Source organism: Sturnira hondurensis, unplaced genomic scaffold (assembly GCF_014824575.4).
Source record: "Sturnira hondurensis isolate 20B ecotype Veracruz unplaced genomic scaffold, ASM1482457v3 Scaffold0018728, whole genome shotgun sequence".
In the NCBI taxonomy this organism is placed as follows: domain Eukaryota; kingdom Metazoa; phylum Chordata; class Mammalia; order Chiroptera; family Phyllostomidae; genus Sturnira; species Sturnira hondurensis.
The window spans coordinates 18,123,672-18,147,441 of NW_028091359.1; the positions used below are offsets into that span (position 1 = coordinate 18,123,672).

The 23,770-nt window shown below is 38.6% G+C and overlaps 1 protein-coding gene across 1 annotated transcript in view; it reads left to right on the forward strand.

Moving 5' to 3' along the window:
- Positions 1–438: 438 nt before the first annotated feature.
- The window catches only part of CPD (carboxypeptidase D), a 72,796-nt gene continuing 49,464 nt past the window's right edge, over positions 439–23,770 (forward strand). Inside the window, exons 1-2 of the mRNA XM_037070276.1 lie at positions 439–1,256; positions 7,316–7,563. Of these exons, the coding sequence (XP_036926171.1) occupies positions 523–1,256; positions 7,316–7,563 (982 nt within the window). The 5' untranslated portion in view covers positions 439–522. The remainder of the gene's footprint in view (positions 1,257–7,315; positions 7,564–23,770) is intronic.

Here is a 23,770-nt window from a genome sequence, read left to right on the forward strand (position 1 = left end):
CAGAACAACTCCGGTGGAGGCTGAAAGGTGGAAAGAGCTAAGGCTTCTCAAGGCTTTCCCAGCGTACACATTCTTTCGAATCTTTTGGTTCTTTTGATTCTCGAGTTTAAGCGTTAAAGTGCAGCCGGGAAAAACTCCAACAAAGATAGTAAGGGAGCTAGTAAAAGCTCCCTTTTATGGCTTACCTCATTCTGCCCAGAGAATGAAGGAATGGGGTAAGCCATAAAGGAGAGACTGAGCCAGTAGAGGACAAGCGGAGAAAATGCAAGCGAGAGAGGCAGGGAGAGAGGAACCTTGGTGAAAGAATAGAGTGACTAAACTTTCCGGACTGGAGGCAGGACCAAAGGGAATCGGCTACTTTAAGGAAAGCCCCGCCCCCCAACGTGACGCAACAGAAGGCCCTTCCACGATTGGCTGAGATCGGAGGGTTGCTAGGAGCTGAGGGGATCCGGCGGGCCCGGGCCGGCCGCCCGGAGCTCGAAGCTGCGGGAGTGAAGCCCAGCTTCGCCGCGCTGCTGGAAGATGGCGAGCGGCTGGGGCGCGCGGCCGCCCGGGCGGCAAGGGCTCGTCCCGCCGCTGCTGTGCTTGCTGCTGCTGCTGAGGAGCCCGGGCCGGACAGCGCACATCAAAAAGGCGGAGGCGACGACTACGACGACAAGCGCGGGCGCCGAGGCGGACGAGGGCCAGTTCGACCGCTACTACCACGAAGAGGAGCTAGGCTCGGCTCTGCGGGAGGCGGTGGCCGCGGGCCCCCCCGGCCTGGCCCGCCTCTTCAGCATAGGCAGTTCGGTGGAGGGCCGGCCGCTGTGGGTGCTTCGCCTCACTGCCGGCCTGGGGCCGCCACCTCCTGACGGGGACGCGGGGCTTGACGCGGCGGGGCCGCTGCTGCCCGGCCGGCCGCAGGTGAAGCTTGTGGGCAACATGCACGGCGACGAGACTGTGTCGCGCCAGGTGCTGGTCTACCTGGCCCGCGAGCTGGCGGCCGGCTACCGCCGCGGAGACCCGCGCCTGGTTCGCTTGCTGAACACCACCGACGTGTACGTGTTGCCCAGCCTCAACCCGGATGGCTTCGAGCGCGCCCGCGAGGGCGCCTGCGGCTTCGGCGACAGTGGACCTCCGGGGTCCAGCGGCCGCGACAACAGCCGCGGCCGCGACCTCAACCGCAGCTTCCCGGACCAGTTCAGCACAGGCGAGCCCCCAGCCCTGGATGATGTGCCCGAGGTGCGCGCCCTCATCGACTGGATCCGCAGGAACAAGTGAGTGCCTTCCTCTCTCCCCCCACAATCCACCGGAGCCACCAGCGCGAAGGCAGGCCCCCGCGCTCAGTGGGCGCTCCAACAGTGCTTGCAGGCCTTAGAGACCCGGACCTTAGGGAGGGGACAGGGCCCAGGCCGCTTAGCCTCTTGTTCCGCTAATTGTCCGAGAAGCTCTGCCTAGAGGCTGTCATTTGTTCAACGGATGCGAAGAGAGCAGTTTGGCTGGAGGGAAGATTTCTTTCTGGCATTCTGGTTGCTGTTTTTACATGACCATAGGAGCTGAGTGATGGAAGAGACTTTAAGGATAACCTAGGTCAGCTCCCTCATTTTATAGATAAGCTGTCAGTATTGTGATTATCTTATTACTCTGGGCAAAGCCCTTTCAGGGGCCACAGCCTACTGCGATAGACACCATTAATATTGCTGTTTTCCATATGGGGAAATAGAGGGTCAGATTGGTTGAATAATTTACATAGTACGGAGTGTAGCTGGGACTTAGACGCAGGCAGATTGTTAGTGCTCTCAGCAGCCATACAGGGAGACCGTACCCCCGAATTGATAGAGGACACTCAGATTTTCCTCTTGGTTATTTGACAGAAACTGGTTTTCTTCCAGTTTTTACTACCTCTGACCCAGCTAAGGACCATATGGATATGGCTGGAGAACTTGCACAGATCTGGAACCTTCATCTGTGAGCGGCTTCATTTTAAACTCTGAAGGGTTTCTGATGTCATTTGGGCACTTTATTGTCACACTTAATACCCACCTTAAGTGTTATTAAGCACTATATGAGTTTTGAAAATCAAAAGCATTAGGACCTCAAGAAATTGTTGTATAACCAGGGAATATTATAAATACGTGTGGTGTGTGTTTCTGTGCCAAGTAAAACTTTATAGGAATTGTTCCTACAGCAAAATGTGTGTGGGCAGCAATAATAAGGATCCTCTCTGTAGAACTTTCACTTAGTCTTGAGAGATGGATAGGATTTTTATCAAAACAGAGGCAAGAAATAGAGGAAGAGGGAACTTACTCTGGATGGAATAGTGCCTGAAGTGAGTATGCACCTCTTCCCTTTTTCAAGGTTCAGTTTGCCAAGATACCCCCTCCTTTTTTTTTAATTGCCTTCATAAGGCTAGTTAGTCTTTCCATCTTGATTTGAAGATTTTGGAATGACAGGTAGGATAAAAGTAATAATGAGCAAAGAAGATTCTCTGGGAGTTGGGGTCCTCTACAAGGTTTTGGTATATTTGTGGGTATTGTGAAAATTTGAGGGTATTGTGACAATTCTAGATTATTGTTATCTTCTGCCTTTTACTTTACTCCTTTTGAGATCCCTTGTAGGTATTTAATTTCAGGTATGCTTTCAGAAAAAAAAATTTTAAAGATAACAGACTTTGTCATAACTGTTTGTCATGACTTCTGGACATTTGCGTAAGAAATGCAACTTTGATGTACATCTTATTATCAGAAGCTGCGATGGCCAGGGCTTTCCTGAGATGATCTAGCAGACATACTGCTTGCAGTGCTTCAAAGACATGTTTAAAATATCCTGTCACAAACCTTGCAGTGATGTAAATTCTATGACTAGATTCTTCTCTTCACCGTTAGTTCTGCTGTAACCAAAAAAGAAAATGAGCTTTGTCTTGGTACATTCACCTTGAGGCTATATTGAAAGCTTCACTTTAAAATTTGGAATCCCAAATTCACACTCTGGGTAACTGTTTCATAATGCTAGTATTTAATGATTGTAAATTATGGTCTGGGTCAGTTAGCTCAATGATACGAGCTTGTGAAGATGTTAAAAGCTCATCTGTCTTAGTTGGTATTGCATAGAAAGTCATTTTACTTTGTGGCTATGGACTAGGCTAATCATACATTTTTCAAACATGTAACTAATTAGAAGAGAAAGTAGGTGACTACACAGGGTCTGGCACAAGCAATGTCTGCTTGAGTGTGGTTGGTAGGGTAATAATATGGATGTAATCATTTATCATTTTAATTTGAACGTTTCTTCTAAAGTATCATGTGGTGTGCTTGAGTGTGATATTGTTATGTTACAGAACTACATGCTTATGATTTTGTAATAAAAAGGGGGCCTTGTTTGTGCTGGACCCTATATACAAGAAGAAAAAGTACATCCATCCTCCCCCAGTCTTTAAAAATTAACTCAAGCCCTGGCCAGGTGGCTCAGTTAGTTGGAGTGTCATCCCATATACCAAAAAGTTGTGAGTTCAGTTCCCAGTCAGGGTGCTTACTAGGTTGTGGGTTTTATCCCCCAGTGGGGCATGGGTGCGATGGGGAGGCAACCAATCAGTGTTTCTCTCTCACATGGATGCTTTTCTATCTTTCTCCCTTCCTCTCTAAAATCAACAAAACAGATCCTCAGGTGAGGATTAAAAAAATTAACTCAAATAATGATTAATAGCAAAGGACACAGATATGTGAATAAAATTAACAATATGCACACACAATCTGAGATTGATCCTTAACTGAAGAGTCAGCTTTATGGTCAGGAAATTTGAAACCCCAAACATTAGTTTGTATGGGGATATTACCTTTTGCCGTGTATTTTGTGAAATAAATCATTTGAATAATTTCTTGGTATCCTATTCTCTTAGTTATAGTAGAAATAGATTTTTGTTATTATTTTAAATATGTAAAATTTTAATACTTAATTCTTCCTGCTTATAAGAATGAAGTTTATTTTCTTTGTCTCACTTTAAACTTCATCCAGGGAATACTTTTGTACTCCTGATAATTGAAACATACACTCAGGAAAATATTCAAGATTTTAACCCCATTGTTAAAGACTTTACAATGTACTTGACTCCCATATTCTTGTCATACTATATTTCTTTATTAAAGATATATGCTTAGATTTTAATAGATTTGTCTAGAAATTATTTTTGGTATCTTTGTGATACCAAAAATAATCCTTGTGAAAAGCATTACCATATTGTTGAAGGTGGGTACAGATTACTTTTGGAGGCTTGTGTGTATTTCTCCAGTTTCCTGAATCTTGAGAATTTAATTTATTAGACACCAAGTTGTCTTAATTTTTGCAAGTTATTATAGGGTTATCTGTAGAGTGTAATATAGTTAACTTAAAGATTTATATTTTAGTATCTGTAGACTTTTGTGATAATGTTTATAATATACTTAGCAGCTCCTTTAAGTCTTATGCAAAGTTGAGCCCTGGCTGGTGTAGCTCAGTGGACTGAGCTCAGGCTGTGAACCAAATGGTTGCTGGTTCGTTTCCCAGTCAGAGCACATGCCTGGGTTGTGGGCCAGGTCCTTACAGGTCCCAGGTCCCTCGAGAGGCAACCACATATTGATGCTTCAGGCCCTCTCTTTCTCCTTCCTTTACCCTTGCTCTAAAAATAAATGAATAAATTGTTTTTAAAAAAGAATGAAAGGTGATGCTAAAGTCAAGTATGGGAAACCCTTAAGAGAATTAATTTGAATGGAAACCATAAAATACCTTTTAAATAAAATTGGATTGATATGCAAAGTTGGTTTGACAAAGAATGGTATTGGTACTTTTATTATTTTATTTTATCATTTTTAAAGATTTTATGTATTTTTTGACAGAAGGGAAGGGAGGGAGAAAGAGGGAGAGAAACATCAATGTATGGTTGCCTCTAACATGCCGCACCCCGGAACTGGCCTGCAACCCAGGCATATGACCTGACTGGGAATCAAACCAGTGACCCTGTAGTTCACAGGCCAGTGCTCAACCACTGAGCCACACCAGCTAGGGGGCCTTGGTGCTTTTAAGACTGTATAAGTAGAATAAGGAAAATCTAATAATTGAATATTATCACTTCAGTACATTGTGAGTGTTTCATTGTTCTCAAAGTACCATATTTGGTTAGGCCATTTTAATACTGTTTCTAAGAAGTGCTGCAAAAATTGTGGAGCAAAGTAAAAAACAGCATTTAGTAGAGAATCTTGGAATTTCAAGTTTTAATTGAAAATACAAAGTTAAAGTAACATGTTTCAGTTATGTAGAATTTTGAGTTATTTTTTTTCACTACAACATGAATGCCTTGAGGGCATTTTTGTGTCTTGTTTCTTCACCGAGGTACTCTAGGATGTAGACCGTTTGGTGCACAGTTGACACTCAAGAAAATTTGTTACCGAGTGGATTCCTGAACCGAGCCCCTTCTTGTAACTTTCCTAAAGTCAGTGGGGGAAAAGTATTTAAATTATTTTAGGCATGCAAACCAGAAAGTAAATTGTTAATACCTTAAACTATGGGGGAGGGATGAGTAAGGTGCAGTGTAGAATTGTATAGAATATGTAATAGAATTGTATAGAATATGTAATTAGTTTTTGTTTCTGTCATTGTGGCACCCAAGGGCTGGCAGTGGACCTGGGGAGTGGAATGATAGTCTGTGATTCCCTGTGCAAGATGCTAGGTCTCTCCCAGGGATGAACATTTGTTGAGCAGATGCTATAAAGCAGTCGTTTTGCTGGAGATGTTTCACATGCGGTATTTTTTTTAATTCTCATAACAACCATGGGAAGCAGGTAGCATCAATCCCCATTTTACAGATGAGAGGGAAACGGGGGTTCAATTAACAAAAAGGTAGTAATTTCTCTTTATCATATTTTCAGTGAGCCAGGTCTGGGAGACTGAGTGTTCTTCACCCACATTTGCCTGGCTCCGTAGCCTGTGCTATTGCCGCTACAGCATTCTCCTGTGGTGTCTGGCAGAGTGCTAATTACAATTATATTAGTTTTTAATTAGTGTCTTTTCATAGTCTATTTTAGTATTTAATCACTGTCTTTAATGGCTAAAGTCTACCTACTGATGAGCAGATTCTCTGTAATTTTCACTGTTTGATCTCCTCAAACAGTTTAAGAAGCTGTTTAGACGTCCCTTAAACCTAAGGAATGTTCACTGGGGCATTCCATAGGTTTAATCTTCTTTTAAGCCTATAGAAGTAAGTGTTATCTATCAACCTCCTTTAGAATTTCTGTGGGTCAGTTCATTTCAGCCACAAAGAGGCAGAAGCAAGAAAATCCAATTTCAAGTACAAAGAGAAAAGTGTTTAATCTTTACTCATAGTGCTGGCTTGAACTGTTACATGAGGAAGAGATGTGTAAGTAGGATTTAAGCCTGCTTTTGCCTTTACCTTTCACCATAAAAGGAGTACTTCTTTGTCTATAAATTTGACCAGATTGTAGATGGGTTCACTTAAAAGTAGAAACATAAAAAAGTAAAAGTGTTTCTTCTGTAGGAGCAGTCTTGTCTCCCTGTCAGTTTATTTTCGAACGGCCGGATCAGGAACCTTGGGCCTAGAAAGAGAGCTGCTTTTATAGTGACGCAATGGAGGACTAGTCTTTTATGTGCTGTATTGTTTTTCTCTGAAAGCAGCTCAGTGTATCAGGTTCTACACCCCCTCCCCCGCCTCCACCAGTCTTCTCAACTGTGGCTTTTCTCTTGAAAATGTGAGTTTAGTATATTGTATTGCTTAGTAACTTGGAGCAAGACAAAACACATCCTGTTTTAGACTCCCCATCTTAAAAGTTCTCTTTGGACAGCGATATAAAAAACATGAAAGTTATTAGCTTAACTAATACAGTCAGCAAATATTTATTTATACAAGCCACACTTTCTATGAAGTTAACACATTATGAACCACAAGTTTTAGGTTGAACTATATGATATTGTTATTTTTGTAGGTCCAAAATGATCATCTGTTGGCAAACTGTTTGACCTAATACATGAATATGGAATTCACTAAGACGTCTCCTGAAAACATTAATTTATACTGTGTTATCTAGTATTTTTTTAATAATGGAAAAATTCTTTAAAGTTATTTGAGGTTAATTCGAGTTGTTAAAAACTGTTTGAAATTTGTTAAATCGACAGTGCTTGCTTTCCACTTTCTTTTTTTGTTGTTGTCTGCCTATTTATAACAGCTGTTAGCGGTGTCTCCTAGGTGTTGAGAGAGATACGGGGTTTATTTACGAAAGATGTAAAATTTTTAAGTACATAGAGTTTTCTGTGCCTTTTTAAAATAACATGGGATTTGGTTGTATTTTCAAAGGTTCGTGCTTTCTGGAAATCTGCATGGTGGCTCAGTGGTAGCAAGCTATCCTTTTGATGATTCTCCAGAACATAAGGCCACTGGAATCTATAGCAGAACCTCAGATGATGAAGTGTTTAAATACCTAGCAAAAGCCTATGCTTCAAATCATCCCATTATGAAAACTGGGGCACCTCATTGTCCTGGAGATGAAGATGAGACTTTCAAAGATGGGATCACAAATGGTGCACATTGGTATGATGTAGAAGGTATGTAAAGCACTTAATTTGCTATATTTTCCCCATTGTACATTTAGTTCCTTATGTATACTCTTGAATGGAAAAGAGGGAACTTTGAAGAATTCTCATTTTTAAAATCTTTTTTTATTTTGAAATTTCCAAACTCAGTAAAATTGAAAGAAAACTACATGAACACCTATATACCCTTCATTTAAATTCACCAATTATTACTCCAGATATTTCTGTGTGCTCTACCTCCCCACTCCACCCTTCATTCTCTTTTGTCAAACCACCCAAAAGTAGATTGCAGATTTCATGGCACTGCACCTTTAAGTACCTCAGCGTGTATTTCCTAACTACAGGGACATTCTCTTGTGTAACCGTATCCTATTGCTACAACTGAGAAATCAACAGTAATTCCGTATGTCATCCTACATAGTGTCCGTAACTCAAATTTCATCTGTTATCCTAAAAATATTCTTGTTAGCTCCTTTTGCTGCAGTTCAAAAACTGCGTTTGGCTGTTGTGGGGGTTTTGGTTTTTGTTTGCTTGTTTTTTTAGTTTCCCCAATCTAGAACAATCATGATCAACACTCTCTTTTATTAATGATAGTGAACGCTTAAAGAGTTCAGGCCACTTGTCCTACAGACATCCCTTCTTCGTGGTAGGATTCAGGACAGACTTTCCCGTGAGGCCAGTATATAGATCACATCACATCAGGAGGCACACCAAGCCAGGATGCTGGTGGCCACACTGGAAGGCTTGGTTAACGGTGATGGTCACCAGTTTTCTTCATTTTAGGTGAAGGCACATTTTCCTTTTGTATTCTAACCTGTGGTGTGGTCATGGAGTGCTGTTTTTTTAAATTGTGGTAGCAGCTGTGTGTGTGTTTTTCCAGAAGCATATATAGCTATGACAATTATAAAATTTGCTATTTTGACCATTTTTAAATGTAGAATTAAGTAGCATTAATTTATCGATATTGTTGTACAACTGTGTCACTAATGTTTATAAAACTTCTTCATTACCTCAAATAGAAACTCTGTAACCATTAAGCATTAAGTCCCTGTTCCTTTTTTGTTCCCAGCTGCTGGTGATTTTTTTGTTGTTCAGTTTACAGTTGACATAAAATATTGTATTCGTTTCAGGTGTACAATGTATTATAGACGTTAATATACTGGTAACTTCTAATCTTTCTATTTCTGTGAATTTGCCTATTCTAGGTATTTTGTATAACTGGAATCGTATAATATTTGCTCTGTATCTGGCTTATTTCACTTAATATAATGTTTTCAAGATTCATTCATTTTGTAGCATATAGCAGAACTTCATTTCTTTAAAAAAATTTTTTTAATTCTCATCCAAGGACATGCTTATTGGTTTTAGAGAGAGGGAATGAAAGATCGGTGTGAGAGAGAAACATATCGGTTGCCTCTTGTACATGTCCCGACTGGGGACCAAATCTACAACCCAGGCAGGTGCCCTCACAAGGGATCAAACCCATGACCTTTCCATTTACAGGACAATGCTCCAACCCACTGAGCCACACTGGCCAGGAGACAACTTCATTCCTTTTAACAATTGAGAAATATTCTGTTGTATGTATATGTACCCTACATTTCCATATCCATCTGTTGATAAGCGCGGGGTTGTTTCCACCTTTTGGCTGCTGTGAATAATGCTGCTATGAATGTTGGTGAACAATATCTGTTTGAATCCTTATTTTTAAATCTTTTGGGTATATGCGTATACTCAGGAGTTGAATTGTTGGGTCATATGTTTAGCTTTTAAGGAAATTGTTGACCACATTGGCTGTACTATTTTGTATTCCCACTAACAATACACAAGGCTTCCAGTTTCTCATGGAATGCAATATTTAAAAGAATTGTTAAAGTAAACTTGCATTGTTTACCCGTTAAATGTTATAAAAGCAGCTATTGTTAATTTTAAACTTTTGGTAAACTTTTGGAATAGTAACTTTTTTGTTTTTATATACAGGCTTAGACTGTTTAATTAAGAGTAACCAGAAGGAAGAGGTCAACCCATGGAACTGTCATCAGTATAAACCTTTTCTCTTCTTAGAATCTGCCCATGATGAAATTATAGGTCTTCCTGTTGTTCTTATTGTCAGTCACATTATAAAATATCTTATGATATTTCTGTTAACATGCCTTCACTTAAACTTTTGAATTACTCTTTGACTTTATATGTCAAGACATGAGTACCCGGATTGGGCCCTGTGTGTGAGGACTCCATACTTCGTAGAGTTTTTCTGATTCCCTTACAGCACAGGTTGCAAACACAAGGCCCGCGGGCCAAATCCGGCCCTCCACCTTGTTTTATCCAGCCCGGCACCTTGTTTCCACCCAGCGGCAGTGCCAAGCTCTCACTTAACTGTTATTTATCCAGTCCTAAAGTTACATCAGGTCCTTGAAAGCGACCGTGCAGCTGATGTGGTCCCTGGTGAAAATGAGTTTGACACCTATGCCTTACAGTTTCTACCAATGTTTCTTATACAGGGTGGTGCAAAAGTAAGTTTACAATTGTTTGAGTGGAAAATAATACAATAGTTAGTAAATAATAATACAAAAATAAACTCTGTTTCATGTACTCACAACTGTAAACCTATGTTTGCCCCACCCTGTATATAACAAATGTCTATCCACATTCAGAGCAGTTTGAAATGTTTAGAAAAAAACACTATGCCCATAACAATTAGAGGTGATCTGAAAATCATTTAATATTTTTGTAGGTGAGGGACATACTTTAATATTTAATGCCATTTCAGTTTTCAGCAAATATATTTAATAAAACCTGGCTTCATGCACTAGTAGTTTTGTGAGATAGTTAAGTTGCTCCATTATTTGAGATTATTTAAAATAATGGGTGAAAGGTAATTTAGTTTTACTTTTTGGAGAAAGTTATAAAAGGTTAAGAAGTAATTTCTAATTAACAGTTGGTTATGGGAGATAAATCTATGTTATACATTTAAAAAATAAGTGTTCTGCCTTCACAGTAAGATTATTTGGTTAAACCAGCTAACAAATTTTTCTGATTCTTCAAACATCTGACAAAGCCTAATTTTGTTGCTGCTGTTGTAGTTGTTTCTATGAGCACCAACTTCTCTCTCACTTTAGCTAAATGGTCAGATGTACTTTGTGTTATATTATTTCTACAGTAGCTAGCTTTTATCTCTTTCTGTCTCAGCAGTATTGAACAGTTTCAGTATTTTCAAAAGGCAAATTCATTGTTTACCTAATGTGGGATTGCATGAGTCAAATGTAAGATGTTATGAAACCTTGTGAGTAGGCATGTATTCAGACACTGATGTCTTGGAGTAATTTTACTGATACTTTATGTGATGTATTTAGAAATTCTACCTCAAAGAAGTATGACTTTCAGAGCTGAAAGTGAATGTATTAACCTAGTCCAACCCTTTTGAATGATAGGAAACCAACACTTGAGAGAAGAAATATTTTGTAAATAACTTGTGTAATATTTACTTAGCAAATATTTATTGAGTACCTGCCACATCCCATACTCTGTATTAGGTGACGGGGATACAGTGGGAGCAAAACAGAAGCACTTGCAGCTCTCAAGGGTCAGAGTGTCAGAGTGTAGATGTGAAGTCTTCTGGCCGCACCATGTTCGCTTTCATCACCAGGGCTGACTCAGCGAATCTAGCTGCTCATGTGGGTCAGCCTTGCTTCTCTCAACATACTCTCAAACCTGCAGGCTGCACCTCAGGTGTGATTATCCTAGTAAGGCCTGTGAGCCGTTGTGCTCCTCTGCTGACACTTGTCATTGTGGGAGATTAAGCTGAACTTATTCGTGAAGTTGGCCTTCTATTTTTTTTTAAACCACAATGTGCTGATTTACATGCCTTTTGTCTACTACTCTTCATTATTTTTTTTTCTTCATGGAAGACATTTTAAAAATCATCTGATGGTTGAGTATGTTTATTCCAAGGCATATTTAATGAAACTGAATTTTAGTTTAAGTCAACTTTTAAGAATAGTCCTCTTTTAACTTATAAAATTTTTAAAAGGGCAAGTACTCCTGCTTTATTTTCCTGCAGATAGGACTCTGGAAGGCAGTGCAGTGTAGTGGCTAAGACCACTTTGGAATCCTGCCACTTGCTGTGTGTGTGTGTGTGTATGTGTGTGTGTGTGTGTGTGTGTGTGTGTGTATGAAAGAGAGAGAGAGGGAGAGATCGGACAAGTTCAATAACTTCTCTGACCCTCAGTTTCCTCACATACGAAGTGAAGATAAGCACTGTCTACCACATAGGATCAGGAGATCCAAGTGAGAGTGAATGTAAAGCACTTACATACACTCTGGTAGAGTTTAAACTTTGTGAAAGCAGGGATTTAGTTTTATTCATTTTTCTCTTTCTGGTGCATAGAACCATTCCTGGTATACAGAAGATGAATAGTAGTCTTTTTTGAATTTTAAATAAATCAATTTTGGCATCTGATAAATGAATAATTGTTATTTAAAATCTTAGATGATCTTTAGACTAGATAATCTTTGAAAAGTGAATAAAAATATTCCTCCCAATTTTGCTCCTACTCTTAGAAAATAAGCTTATCTTACTGGTAGCTCCTAGATCAGTCCTTTCCAAACTTTTTTTTATCGTAACCCTTCAATACAAAATACCTTTCAGTTATGTATCTTTCATATATGTATATATATAAAACTGAAACATTTTCATGAAATAATACTTAACCTTTGCAATGTATTCTGGTATTGTTATATCTAATCCCTACTATTTCATTAAACAGAAAAACGTGCCTCAACCCACTGATATATTTCACAACTTTTTAATGGACCATGACCTACAGTTTAACAAAAATGCTGTTTTTGGTCACTCTGTGATAAAATTGATTTATTTTCAAATTCTAAGTAGGAACGAAACACTTTACAAGTTGCAAATGATACTACTTTTTTTAAGACTTTTTCTTTTGTCCTGTCTTGTTTATATGTTAGTCATTTCCAGTAAGGACTGAGGCCCAGATAGTTATCTCAGATGACCTACTTTAGATTGCCTTTCTTATAGTATGAATAAGTATTGACATAGGAAATCGGTCTGAAGTACAGTTGTCAGGCATACATGTTGCAGTCTGTGCACTCTGCGGTTAGTTAGCTACCATAAGGCTTACTTGCAGCTTTAAAAACCACTACTAACTTCAGGCTGAGTCTTTACAAACCGGTAATTATGAATTTTTTTCTTTCTGGAAGAAAAAGAAAATGTTCTGTGGACATATCAAAGTTTCTTCCCTCTCCTTTAATACTATGGGCAGAGAACTATGAAATGTGACCAGATGGCATATAATGTAACTCCTTAGTTGTTGTGAATATAAACTCCTGTGATCACGTGGGCAACGATTATCTGCATGAAGCAGCGGTCAGACTGAGTAGCAGTGCTCTAGATACTGAGGTAGGTATATTGGGCTCGAAATAGATCGCTGATGGGAGGGGAAGAGCAAGAGCCCAGGGAAAATAATGACCAAACAGTTTTGAACAGTGTGACAGGTTAGATTTGGTCCAGAAAGACTGGAAAGCTTAAGGGACATTTTTTTTGGTGTCATTAAACAGGTTATTATGGATTAATCCAGATGACACCAAAAAAATGGATTCTATTTAAAACAAAACAAAAAGCAAAGGAATGTCATAGAACTGGAAAAAAGTACAGTATCTTATGTAAAGAAGTAGACAAACTGTGTTCAGCACAGGGAATATAGTCAACACTGTGCAGACTACACAGTGATGGATGGTTACTAGACTTGGTGTGGAAATCGTATCATAAGGTATATAAATGTCAACTCACTGTGTAGTACACCTGAAACTAATATACTGTATGCCATTATACTTCAATAAAAAATTTTAAAAAGAAATAGACAGACTCATAAACAGTGAGAGATTTTAAACCTGTCTCCTCTTGGCAGTTGTTAGATTGCAAAGGCACAGCGTATTTAAATAACAAACCAATCTCACTGCCTCTTTTCTAATTTTTCTACAGAGTCTGTGTACTGATTTGAAGCATAAGTGATAAGTAATTTCTGAAAGATGTGTTTGGTTCAATTGGTGCTTGTGTTACTTTGTTGTTTTTTTTTAATGTTTTATTTATTTATTTTTTAGAGAGAGGGGAAGGGAAGGAGAAACAGTGGGAGAGAAACATCAATGTGTGGTTGCCTCTCATGCGCCCCCTACTGGGGACCTGGCCTGCAACCCAGGCATGTGCTCTGACTGGGAAGCAGACCAGCAACCCTTTGCTTTACAGGCCCATGCTCAATCCACTGAGCCACACCAGCCAGGGCTGTTTTTAAAATAATATATTGAAAACAAAGTAGCAAACACAAAAAGTTGAAATAGAACCTTCAATGTGATACCTGCTTGTCTCACATTTCAACAGGATCAAATCTAAACTTTTCTAGCATGACCCTAAGGTTCCCACTGTCTGACTCAAGCAGACATTTCCAGTCTTCTCTCCTGCCACTGAAGTTTGTCCTTCCCCCAGAATGTGAAACTTCACACGTCTGGCTGCTCTGTCTGGAAAGATTTCCTCCGTTCACCTCTAGCCTCCCCTGAAATCTTGCCTGTAGTTGTCACTCTCCTGCCTCCCTAGATCCTTTTGTGTATACCTTCAGTATAATATTTATCCAATTACATTGTTAATAGTTTTTTTAAAAGATGTTATTTATTTTTAGAGAAAAGCGTAGGGAGGGAAGAAGGGACAGAGAGAAATATCAGTGTGAGAGAGAAACACTTATTGGTTGTCTCTTGCATATGCCCCAGCCGGGCACTGGACCTTCCACCGAGGCATGTGCCCCAACTGGGAATCAATTGGTTGACCTTTCAACCTTTCGCTTTGCGAGATGATGCCCAACTCACTGAGCCATGCTAGTCAGGGCACATTCTTAATAGTCTTTTTTTGTGTCTCCTGCTGGAGTGTGAATTCTTTGATAAGAAAAACTGTGGTGCTTTTTCATTTTGGTGCTACCCATATACAAAGTGTTTTGGCAGGGAAAGAATCCTAGAGGGAAAGAGACTAGGGAAATTTTGGTCATTTAGAGTCAGGCCTTTTAGGGGGGGAGATCAGGGCTTTATCTAGAGCAGTGATTTATCAACCTTTTTCGTCTCATGGCACACATAAACTAATTACTAAAATTCTGTAGCACACCAAAAAATGTATTTTTTGCTGATCTGACAAAAAACAGGTGTAATTTTGATTCATTCACAGCAGACGGCTATTGTTGTGTTGGCTGTTGTCATTTTTATTTTGACAATCTAAGGGAAAAGAGGTGACCCTGACTAAATTGTCAGGTATTGCATGTTTTAAAAATTCTTGCTGTGGCTGATGTGGTTCAACTGGTTGAAGTGTTGTCCCGTAAACTAAAAGGTTGTGGGTTTGATTCCGCATTAGGGCACATGCCTAGGTTGCTGGTTCAGTCCCTGGTTGGGTCCCATTTGAGAGGCAACCAATCAATGTTTCTCTTCCTCTCTTTCCTTCCCTTCCCCTCTCTCTAAAATCAATAAGCATGTCCTTGGGTGAGGATTTAAAAAAAGTTCTTGCAGCACACCAATGTGCCTCCTGTTGCACACCTGTTAAAAATTGCGGATGATGTGGGAATGAAAAGGGAGTATGAGGTAGTAACATAAGAAATTGTGCAAGAAAAATTCAGGATTGACTATCAGTTAGATGGTAGAAAAATGTCAGGGAGAAAGACCCAAAGATATAACCCAGATTTTGAACCTGGATAAGTAAGAATGATAGTGGAATGGGAAAATACCAATTGAGGAAGTGTGTGTGTGTGTGTGTGTGTGTGTGTGTTTTCTTTAGATGGAAGAGGAGTGAAAATTGGAGGTAGGACTTCATATACTAGTTGCAAGTACCCAGTGGGCAGTTATGAAATCGGCTCTGGAGCTTGAGAAGGAGGTCAAGATGATAAAGAGATTAAGGAATTAGGAGAGATGTGGAAAGCATATGGCAGTGTACCTGATTTTGAAAATTGAATTAATATTGCTTCCTGGCGTAAGAATTGCTTGCAGCCAGAAATTCATGTGTCCGTGTGTGTATATGTAAACACACAGTTATGCATTGTGTAATGATGTTTAGGTCAGTGACAGACCACATATGTGATGGTTCCATGAGATTATAATGGAGCCGAAATAGCAGTGTTGTAGCTTTTGTAACATTGTAGTGCATTACTCATGTTTGTAGTGATGCTTGTGTAAACAAATTACTGCACTGCCAGTTGCGTAAAACTATATCACATAAAATTATATACAGTACAGGATGTTTGCTAAAGGTAATAAATGACTGTGTTACTGGTTTACTTATTTGCTGTACTTTTTATGTTATTGTAGATTGTACTCTTTCTACTTACAAAAAAGTTTGTGGTAAAATAGTATGTCTTGTTACACTGGCAACAGCCTTGTACATCTTGTGTTTACTAAGTCTCTTGATTGCATCATTTTCTCTTGTTCTTCATTTAATCTCGTGTTTTGTGCAGTAACATGCTGCACAGGTTTGTAGCCTAGAAGCAGTACCAGATAGCCTAGGTGTGTAGTAAGCTAGACCGTCTAGATTTATGTAACAGTATTCTGTGATGCTCACACAACAACAGAGTTGCCTAGCAAGGCACTTCTCAGAATATATGCCCATCATTAAGCAGCACACGACCGAGTATCTTTATCTATCTGAGACCGTATATATGTGCATGTATACACACACACACAGGTGCTTGTTCACCTCCACAGTGAATGTGCTTCTGGCATTTCATACTGGGATGTTTTCTTTAATGAACATTAATACTTCAGATATTCTCAACCTGTTGTTCATGTTTTACAAATACTGTTGATAATGAAATGTGCATTAATAAGGTGCACATTTTATAATTTGGTCTTATCTGATCTTCTACATAAAGGAGCTGATTGCCTCTCATTCTTCCTTTTTCTCTTTTAATCTTCCTTTTTCTCTTTTAAAAGGGAAATAAAAAGGTAAAATAATACTCAAACAGAATATTTGCTTCTGCTTGAGTCATGAGTTTGCTTTGGTAAACTAAAATATAGCCTAATATAAAATCCGACCTTTGGGAGCAGTGCAGTTGTTTATTTTGTAATATGATCTTGAGACATATGAAAGATTGAGAATCAAACGATAAACACTATTTTAGTTTGGCCCCTAAATCTTCAGATCCAATGTCTAAAATTAGATGTGCTTTACCCCGTTCTTGTTTTCTGTTTTACCCAGGTGGTAAGAGAATTAGAAAGCACTTTTCTGAAAAATAAAAAGGGAACATTCAGTCCCGAGAGCTGTGTGTGAGTGTTGACTTCAGTAAAACTGACAACAGATGCAGGACTGTGTCGTTCAGTTTAACTTTGTAGAATCATATCACTAGCAAATATATACTCGGTGGGAGTGGTGGAGGAAGTCGATATTCATGAGATAAGTTTCTCAGAATACAGAGACCAAGTTCATTTAGGATTTGGTCAAAATGAAGTTGAGTCTAAAGACCAAGAATATGGGGAATTTTATTCAAGAGCAAACTGGTTTTTCCATTCATTTGACCCAGATGTTACACTTAAAAATTTTTATGAGCATCATGCTAAGTAGCTTTTAAAGGTACTCAAGGACTGCAGAACTGTCACTTAATAACTTACTTTTCTATAAATAGATTGTGCACAAAACCCAAAATTGTGAGGACTTCCTTGAACGTAGTTTTATTACAGAAATTACAATAAAGTTCAAATTTAAATAAAGTGGAAATTGCCTGTGTATGTTCCTATACTCTAAAATGCTTCTCCTAATTAAAAAATATACATTGCGTCTTTTTTCTCTAAAAGATTTATAGGGTTCCTGTATAATACAATTTGATACTTTTATAGTTGGCCCATTTAGGCAAGTTAAAGAAAAACTTGCTATGTTTATCTTAATACAGAAACATTGAGGCCTGGCTGGTGTGGCTCAGTGGATTGAGCACACGCCTGTGAAGCAAGGGGTTGCTGGTTCGATTCCCAGTCGGGGCACATGCCTGGGTTGCAGGCCGGGTCCCCAGTGGGGGACACATGAGAGGCAACTATGCATTGATGTTTCTCTCCCACTCTTTCTCCTTCCCGTCCCCTCTCTCTAAAAGTAAATAAATAAAATAAAATAAAATAAACCCACTGAAACATTGATTATATTTTTTCAACTGGCTTTCTGCTTGAAACATTAGTGCCACACTTTTGAATGCAGGACCGAATGTGTTTAAGCACTGCCCCCTCTCTCAAAGCTAGATCTCTGCAGTGAAAGCAGTCGTGGTAGCAGGGACTGGTTCCAGACAGAGAGGAATTGGGTATCTTAATAAAGCATTAGAAGACAAGGTGTGAGACAAATGGATTGAAGCAGTTTAATGGGTATGAGTAGCTCCTTTGATCAGAAGATTGTATTACCCATAACAATTAGTGTTGATAACAGTTTGTTAGAGTACTAGACAGTTTCTAATGGTTAACACTTGTAGTCCTGTCTTTCACATTGATAAAAGAATGAAAGCATTGAGGTTTCATAGTACATTGCATTTAATATTTCTTTTTTTTGAATATTTTATTATATTTATTTTTTAATATATTTTATTGATTATACCATTACAGTTGTTCTATTCCCCCCTTTCATTCCCCTCCACCCGCACACTCCCTCCCCCACCATTCTCCCCCCCTTAGTTTATAACCACGTGTCTCAAGTTCTTTAGATTCTATATTTCCCCCACTATTCTCGCCCTCCCCCCTATCTATTTTCTACCTACTGTCTATGCTATTTTCTGTACCTTCCCCCCCCTCCTCCTCCCACTCCCCTGTTGCTAACCCTCCATGCGTTCTTCATTTCTAGCTGTCCTCTAGGTTTGCTTTTGTTTTAGGTGTGGTTGTTAATAACTGTGAGTTTGCTGTCCTTTCACTGTTCATATTTTTCATCTTCTTTTTCTTATAAGTCCCTTAAGCATTTCATATAATAAGGGCTTAGTGATGATGAACTCCTTGAACTTGACCTTATCTGAGAAGCACTTTATCTGTCCTTCCATTCTAAATGAAAGCTTTGCTGGATAAAGCAGTCTTGACTGTAGGTCTTTGGATTTCATGACTTGGAATACTTCTTTCCAGCCCCTTCTTGCCTGTAAGGTCTCTTTTGAGAAATCCGCTGACAGTCTGATGGGTACTCCTTTGTAGGTGACTGTCCCCTTATCCCTTGCTGCTTCTAGGATTCTCTCCTTCATTTTAGTCTTGGCTAATGTAATTATGATGTGCCTTGGTGTGTTCCTTCTTGGGTCCAACTTCTTTGGCACTCTCTGAGCTTCCTGGATTTCCTGGAAGTCTATTTCCTTTGCCAGACTGGGGAAGTTCTCCTTTGTTATTTGTTCAAATAAGTTTTCCACTCATGGCTGTTTCTTTCCCCCTTCTGGTACCCCTATAATCCGGATGTTGGAACGTTTAAAGATGTCCTGGAGGTTCCTAAGCCTCTCCTCATTTTTTTGAATTCTCATTTCTTCATTCCTTTCTGGTGGGATGTTTTGTTCTTCCTTCTGGTCCATTCCATTGATTTGAGCCCCAGTTTCCTTTCCATCACTATTGGTTTCCTGGACATCTCCCTTCATTTCAATTAGTTTAGCCTTCATATGTTCCTCTAATTTGTGACTATAATCAACCAGTTCTGTGAGCATCCTGATAAACAGTGTCTTGAATTGTGCTTCTGAGAGGCTGGCAATCTGTTGGTCGCTGAGAGTTATTGGCTCTGGGACTTTGAGTTCTTCTTGCGCTATCTTTTGGGCTGTTCGTGCCTGTTACGTATCAGGATCAGGATCGGAGCCCTAGGTGTTCACCTGAGCAGGGCAACTAAGTTGCTGGGTTGTGACACTGTATGTGGGGGCGGGGTCAGAGAGGAGCAATGGCGTCCCATCTGCCGTATCCTGCCACGGCCCCCGGCAGCTGCCACCGTCACCGGGCCCACGCGTTTCATCCCTGGCCCATGTGTTTCGTCCCACTGTACGCGAGTGTGCCACCACCATCAGCCCTCGCCCCCTGGGGCCTGTGTGGTCCGTCTCACTGTGCGCGAATGTGCGACTGGGGTCAGTCTGCCCCACACCCTGACTGGGTCCGGGCCACTTGCGCGCCTAGGTCGGGGGATCTGTCCTGCCCGACCCTGCTCCGCTGCTGGCTCCGCCCCTCTTACCGTCCCCGTTGAACAGTTAGCAGTTGTCGGACTTCCGTATAATTCAATTTTCTCTTTTGGTGCTGTGTCTTTGTTCTCCAAACCTTTGTTGTATTCAAACTTGGTTGTGGGAGAAGGCACAGTGTTTCCACCTATGCCTCCATCTTGGCGGAAGTCCCTCGCATTTAATATTTCTGAGCATAGAAAACTCTTGATTGGTAAGAAGGTTTGAAAACAAAATATACCTTTTTCCTTTTTTTTTTTGGTCCACTCTTTTTGTGAATATAGGAAATATTTTAAATAAGTGGTTTTCAAACTGAGGTATATCTAGGAAGGAGGAAGGGACCAATTAATTTGGATAACGTTAACAAAATAAATTTGCAGGTCTTGCATACCTTCTCTTTCCTAAAATGGATCTGCCTGAGAAAGTTACTTGCTGAAGAGGTTCATCCTCCTATTTTCTCCCACTCCCAGGGCACCAGAACAAAAGGGACGCTTGGCAATTACTTTAATAGTATCATAGATTTTTCTCTAAAAGATATTTTTTCAGTAATTATTACCTGTTACATTTATTATTTATCAAAATTTATAATAATATCATGCATTTATAATAAATTGTATACCAGTAATTACTGTAATAATTCAATATAGAAGAAAAGCATTTAATACTCAGGCATTAAGGTCATTGGAGAGTAAGAAAAATTTAAACACACACACATACATATGACAGATTGCAGTATTATAGGATGATCAGTGAGAGTTCCAAGCATACAAATATGTCACATTCCAGTAACAATCTGTGGAGGAAATGGGATGAATATAAAAGTTCAAAGAGAGAAGGGGGGGATGTACAATTCTGCTGTTAGAATATGTTCCGCATGCAAGTTTTAAATAGATGAGTCTGTAGAGGATCAATAGTATTTTTATTTATTTGGATACATCTAAAATAATAATATTTTATTTAAATATATAAAATTTACATTATGCACTAAATACTAAAATTTACATAGTACTTTAGCATCTATTCAAACTTAGGATGAAAACTTTCAGGTAAAATTCTCTTTGGACAAAGATGTTCTAAAACCTGACATTTCATCCTTTAGTCAGTGTTGCGCCACGTGACATACCAACCTAAAAATAAATAAACAAGGTAGTGACTGAATCTAGGACTAGGTGCAGCTCTGAGTAACTTCAGGCCTCTCTACAGATTGGTGGTGGTTCTCTGTTTCAGTGAACTCAGCTTTGAATAAGTAGGTTTTCTGTTAAGGAGGATCTCAAGACAACAAATCTGAACCAGGTACTTAGTTAAGATTACTTATTATCCAGTCCTTGACATTTAGTACTGGAAAAATAAATGTTAAGTTTAACACAGATGACAAATAATCCCTATTTGTGACATCTCACAAAAAATTCTTAAAATTATTCATAACTTAGTTAATATCCTTATTTGTTTCCAGTGTTTTAGATTATTTTTAAAGTAATTTTTAAGCTAAAACTTGAGATTGGTGAATAAAGACTTTTTGATATTCTAAAGCTAGGGTAGCTTTATTGTTTTTGTCTGGCAGTCCAGTTTGCTACTCTTCTGATGTTGATTGACTTCTGTGAGTTTGGGAACAGAGAGACTAGGGCATATATCAAAACTCACTAACTGCCTTCTGAGAAGAGTTCATTATCATTGGCTCAGAGGAAGTGTGCTACTTTTATGAGATTTCATCGAGAAAGCTATTTTGTAGACAGCTTTCCGTTACTGATTTCTGCTTAATTTCATCATGTCAAAGGATATATTTTGTATGATTTCAGTTCTTTTAAATTTGTTAAGTTTGTTTTATGACCCAGGATATGGCCTGTCTTGGTGAATGTTCCATGTATACCTGAAAAAACTGTGTATTCTGCTGTTGTTTGGTGTGTTATACTATAAATGTCATTAAGATTTAGTTCATTGGTGGTGTTTTGAATTCTTTATCCTTTGTTGTTTCTCAGTCTACTTGCTTTGTTGATTACTGAGAGAGGAATGTGAAGTCTGCAACCGTAATTGTGGATTTGTCTATCTTTTCTTTTAGAACTATCAGTTTTTGTGTAATACACTTTCAAGTTCTGTTGGTAGGTGCCCCATTTAGGACTATGTCATCTTGATGAATTGACCTTTTTATCGTTATGTAATTTTCCTCTTTATCTCTGCTACTTTTTTTGCTATGAAGTCTACTTTATCTAATAATAATATACCCTATTTATCTTTCTTTTCATTTGTGTTTATATAGTATATCTTTTTTCATTCTTTTACTTTTTACTTACCTATACCTCTATATTTAAAGTGAGTTTCTTGTAGACAGCAAGGGTCTTGTTTTTTAATTCTGTCTGACAATTTCTTTTAGTTGGCATAAATGTTAGCACCATTTACATTGAATATAATTATTGATATGTTTGGATTTAGGTCTGCCATTTTATTAATATTTTCCTGTTTTTTTTTAATTTCATTGCTTCTATTTCCTGCCTTCTGTTGCATTGCCTGAATATTTAATAGTTTACTTTTTCTATCTGTAGTGTTTTTACTATATCTCTTTGTAGAGTTTGTTTTGGTAGTTGCTCTAAAAATTACAATTTACTTACATAACTCTTCACAGACCTACCTAGAATTAATGCTTTACCACTGAAGGCTAAACGCACAGATCTTCCCTCCCCCCTTTAGTTGTCGTGTGTGTTATCTTTACGGACACAGAAAACCCCACCAGACTGGGTGATGGGTTTGCTTTCACTGTCATACATATTTTGAAGAATTTAAGAGGAGAAAAATAGTTTATTATATTTACCCAGATATTTACCATTTCTTTTTTTTAAGTTCCATGTGTTTTTGTTTGTTTCTGGTATCATTTCTCTTCTGCCTGAAGAAGATTCTGTAGCATTTCCTTTAAAGCAAGTCTAGTGGGGTTTTTTTGTTTTGTTTTGTTTTGTTTTTAGTTTTCCTTCACTAAGAATGTCTTTTTGTCTTCATTCCCTGAAGGATATTTTCACTGCATATAAAACTGGGGTCTGGGTTGATGATTCTGATTCTTTTTTCTTTTTTTCTTCCTTTATTTATTTATTTACTTATTTTTAGCATTTTATGCCTTCTGGCCTGCATGACCTCTGATGAGAAATTCACAGTCATTTGAGTTGTTGTTCCCCTGTGTAAATGTATCATTTCTCTCTACTTTTAATGTTTTTTTCCTTTATCTTTAGTTTTCAGCAGTTTGATTGTGAAGTATCTAGGCATGAATTTCTTTGAGTTTATCCTGTTTGGGATTTGCTAAACCACTTGAATTGGGAGTTTATGGGAGTTTATGGGAGTTTATAAATTTAGGGACTTTTTAGCCATTATTGCAACATTGTTTTCAGCATGGCACATTTTTTTTCTTCCAAGATTAAAGACAGGAATGTTAGACCTTTTGGTATTATTATCCGTAAAACTTTTTTTATTTAAATTTCTTTTTTTTCTGTTATTCAGATTGGGTAATTTTTATTTATCTATCTTCAAGTTAACCTCCTCTTTTCCCTTGTCATTTCTATTCCTCTATTGAACTCATCCAATAAATTTTAAAAGTTTGGTTATTGTATTTTCTCTTCTGAAATTTCCATTTTGTTCTTTTTTGTGTCTCTGTTTCTTTTATTGCAAGAATGTTTAATCTTCATAATGTTTACTTCTTTAGAGCATGGCTATTATAATTGTTGTAAGGTTTTCTGATAATTCCAACATCTTCATCATCCTGGGGTTGGTATCGATTGGTTATTTTTTCCTTTCAAGTTGTTCACATTTTCATGGTTCTTTGAATGTCAAACAATTTTGAATTATATCCTGGATATTTTGAATCTTATGAGATCTGAGCCTTGATTAAATATTATAAAAAATATTTTTTAAAATTTGACCTAGCAGTGAATGGCAGTTAGGTTTTACAAGTTTTTACTCACCTTCTGTGGGCGGTGATTCCAATATCAGTTCAGTTTTCGGAGGTTTCACACTGCCTGTTCAGATCTGTCCTGTGTTCCACTCTGGCCCTGTCGGGACATGGATAGTGAGCG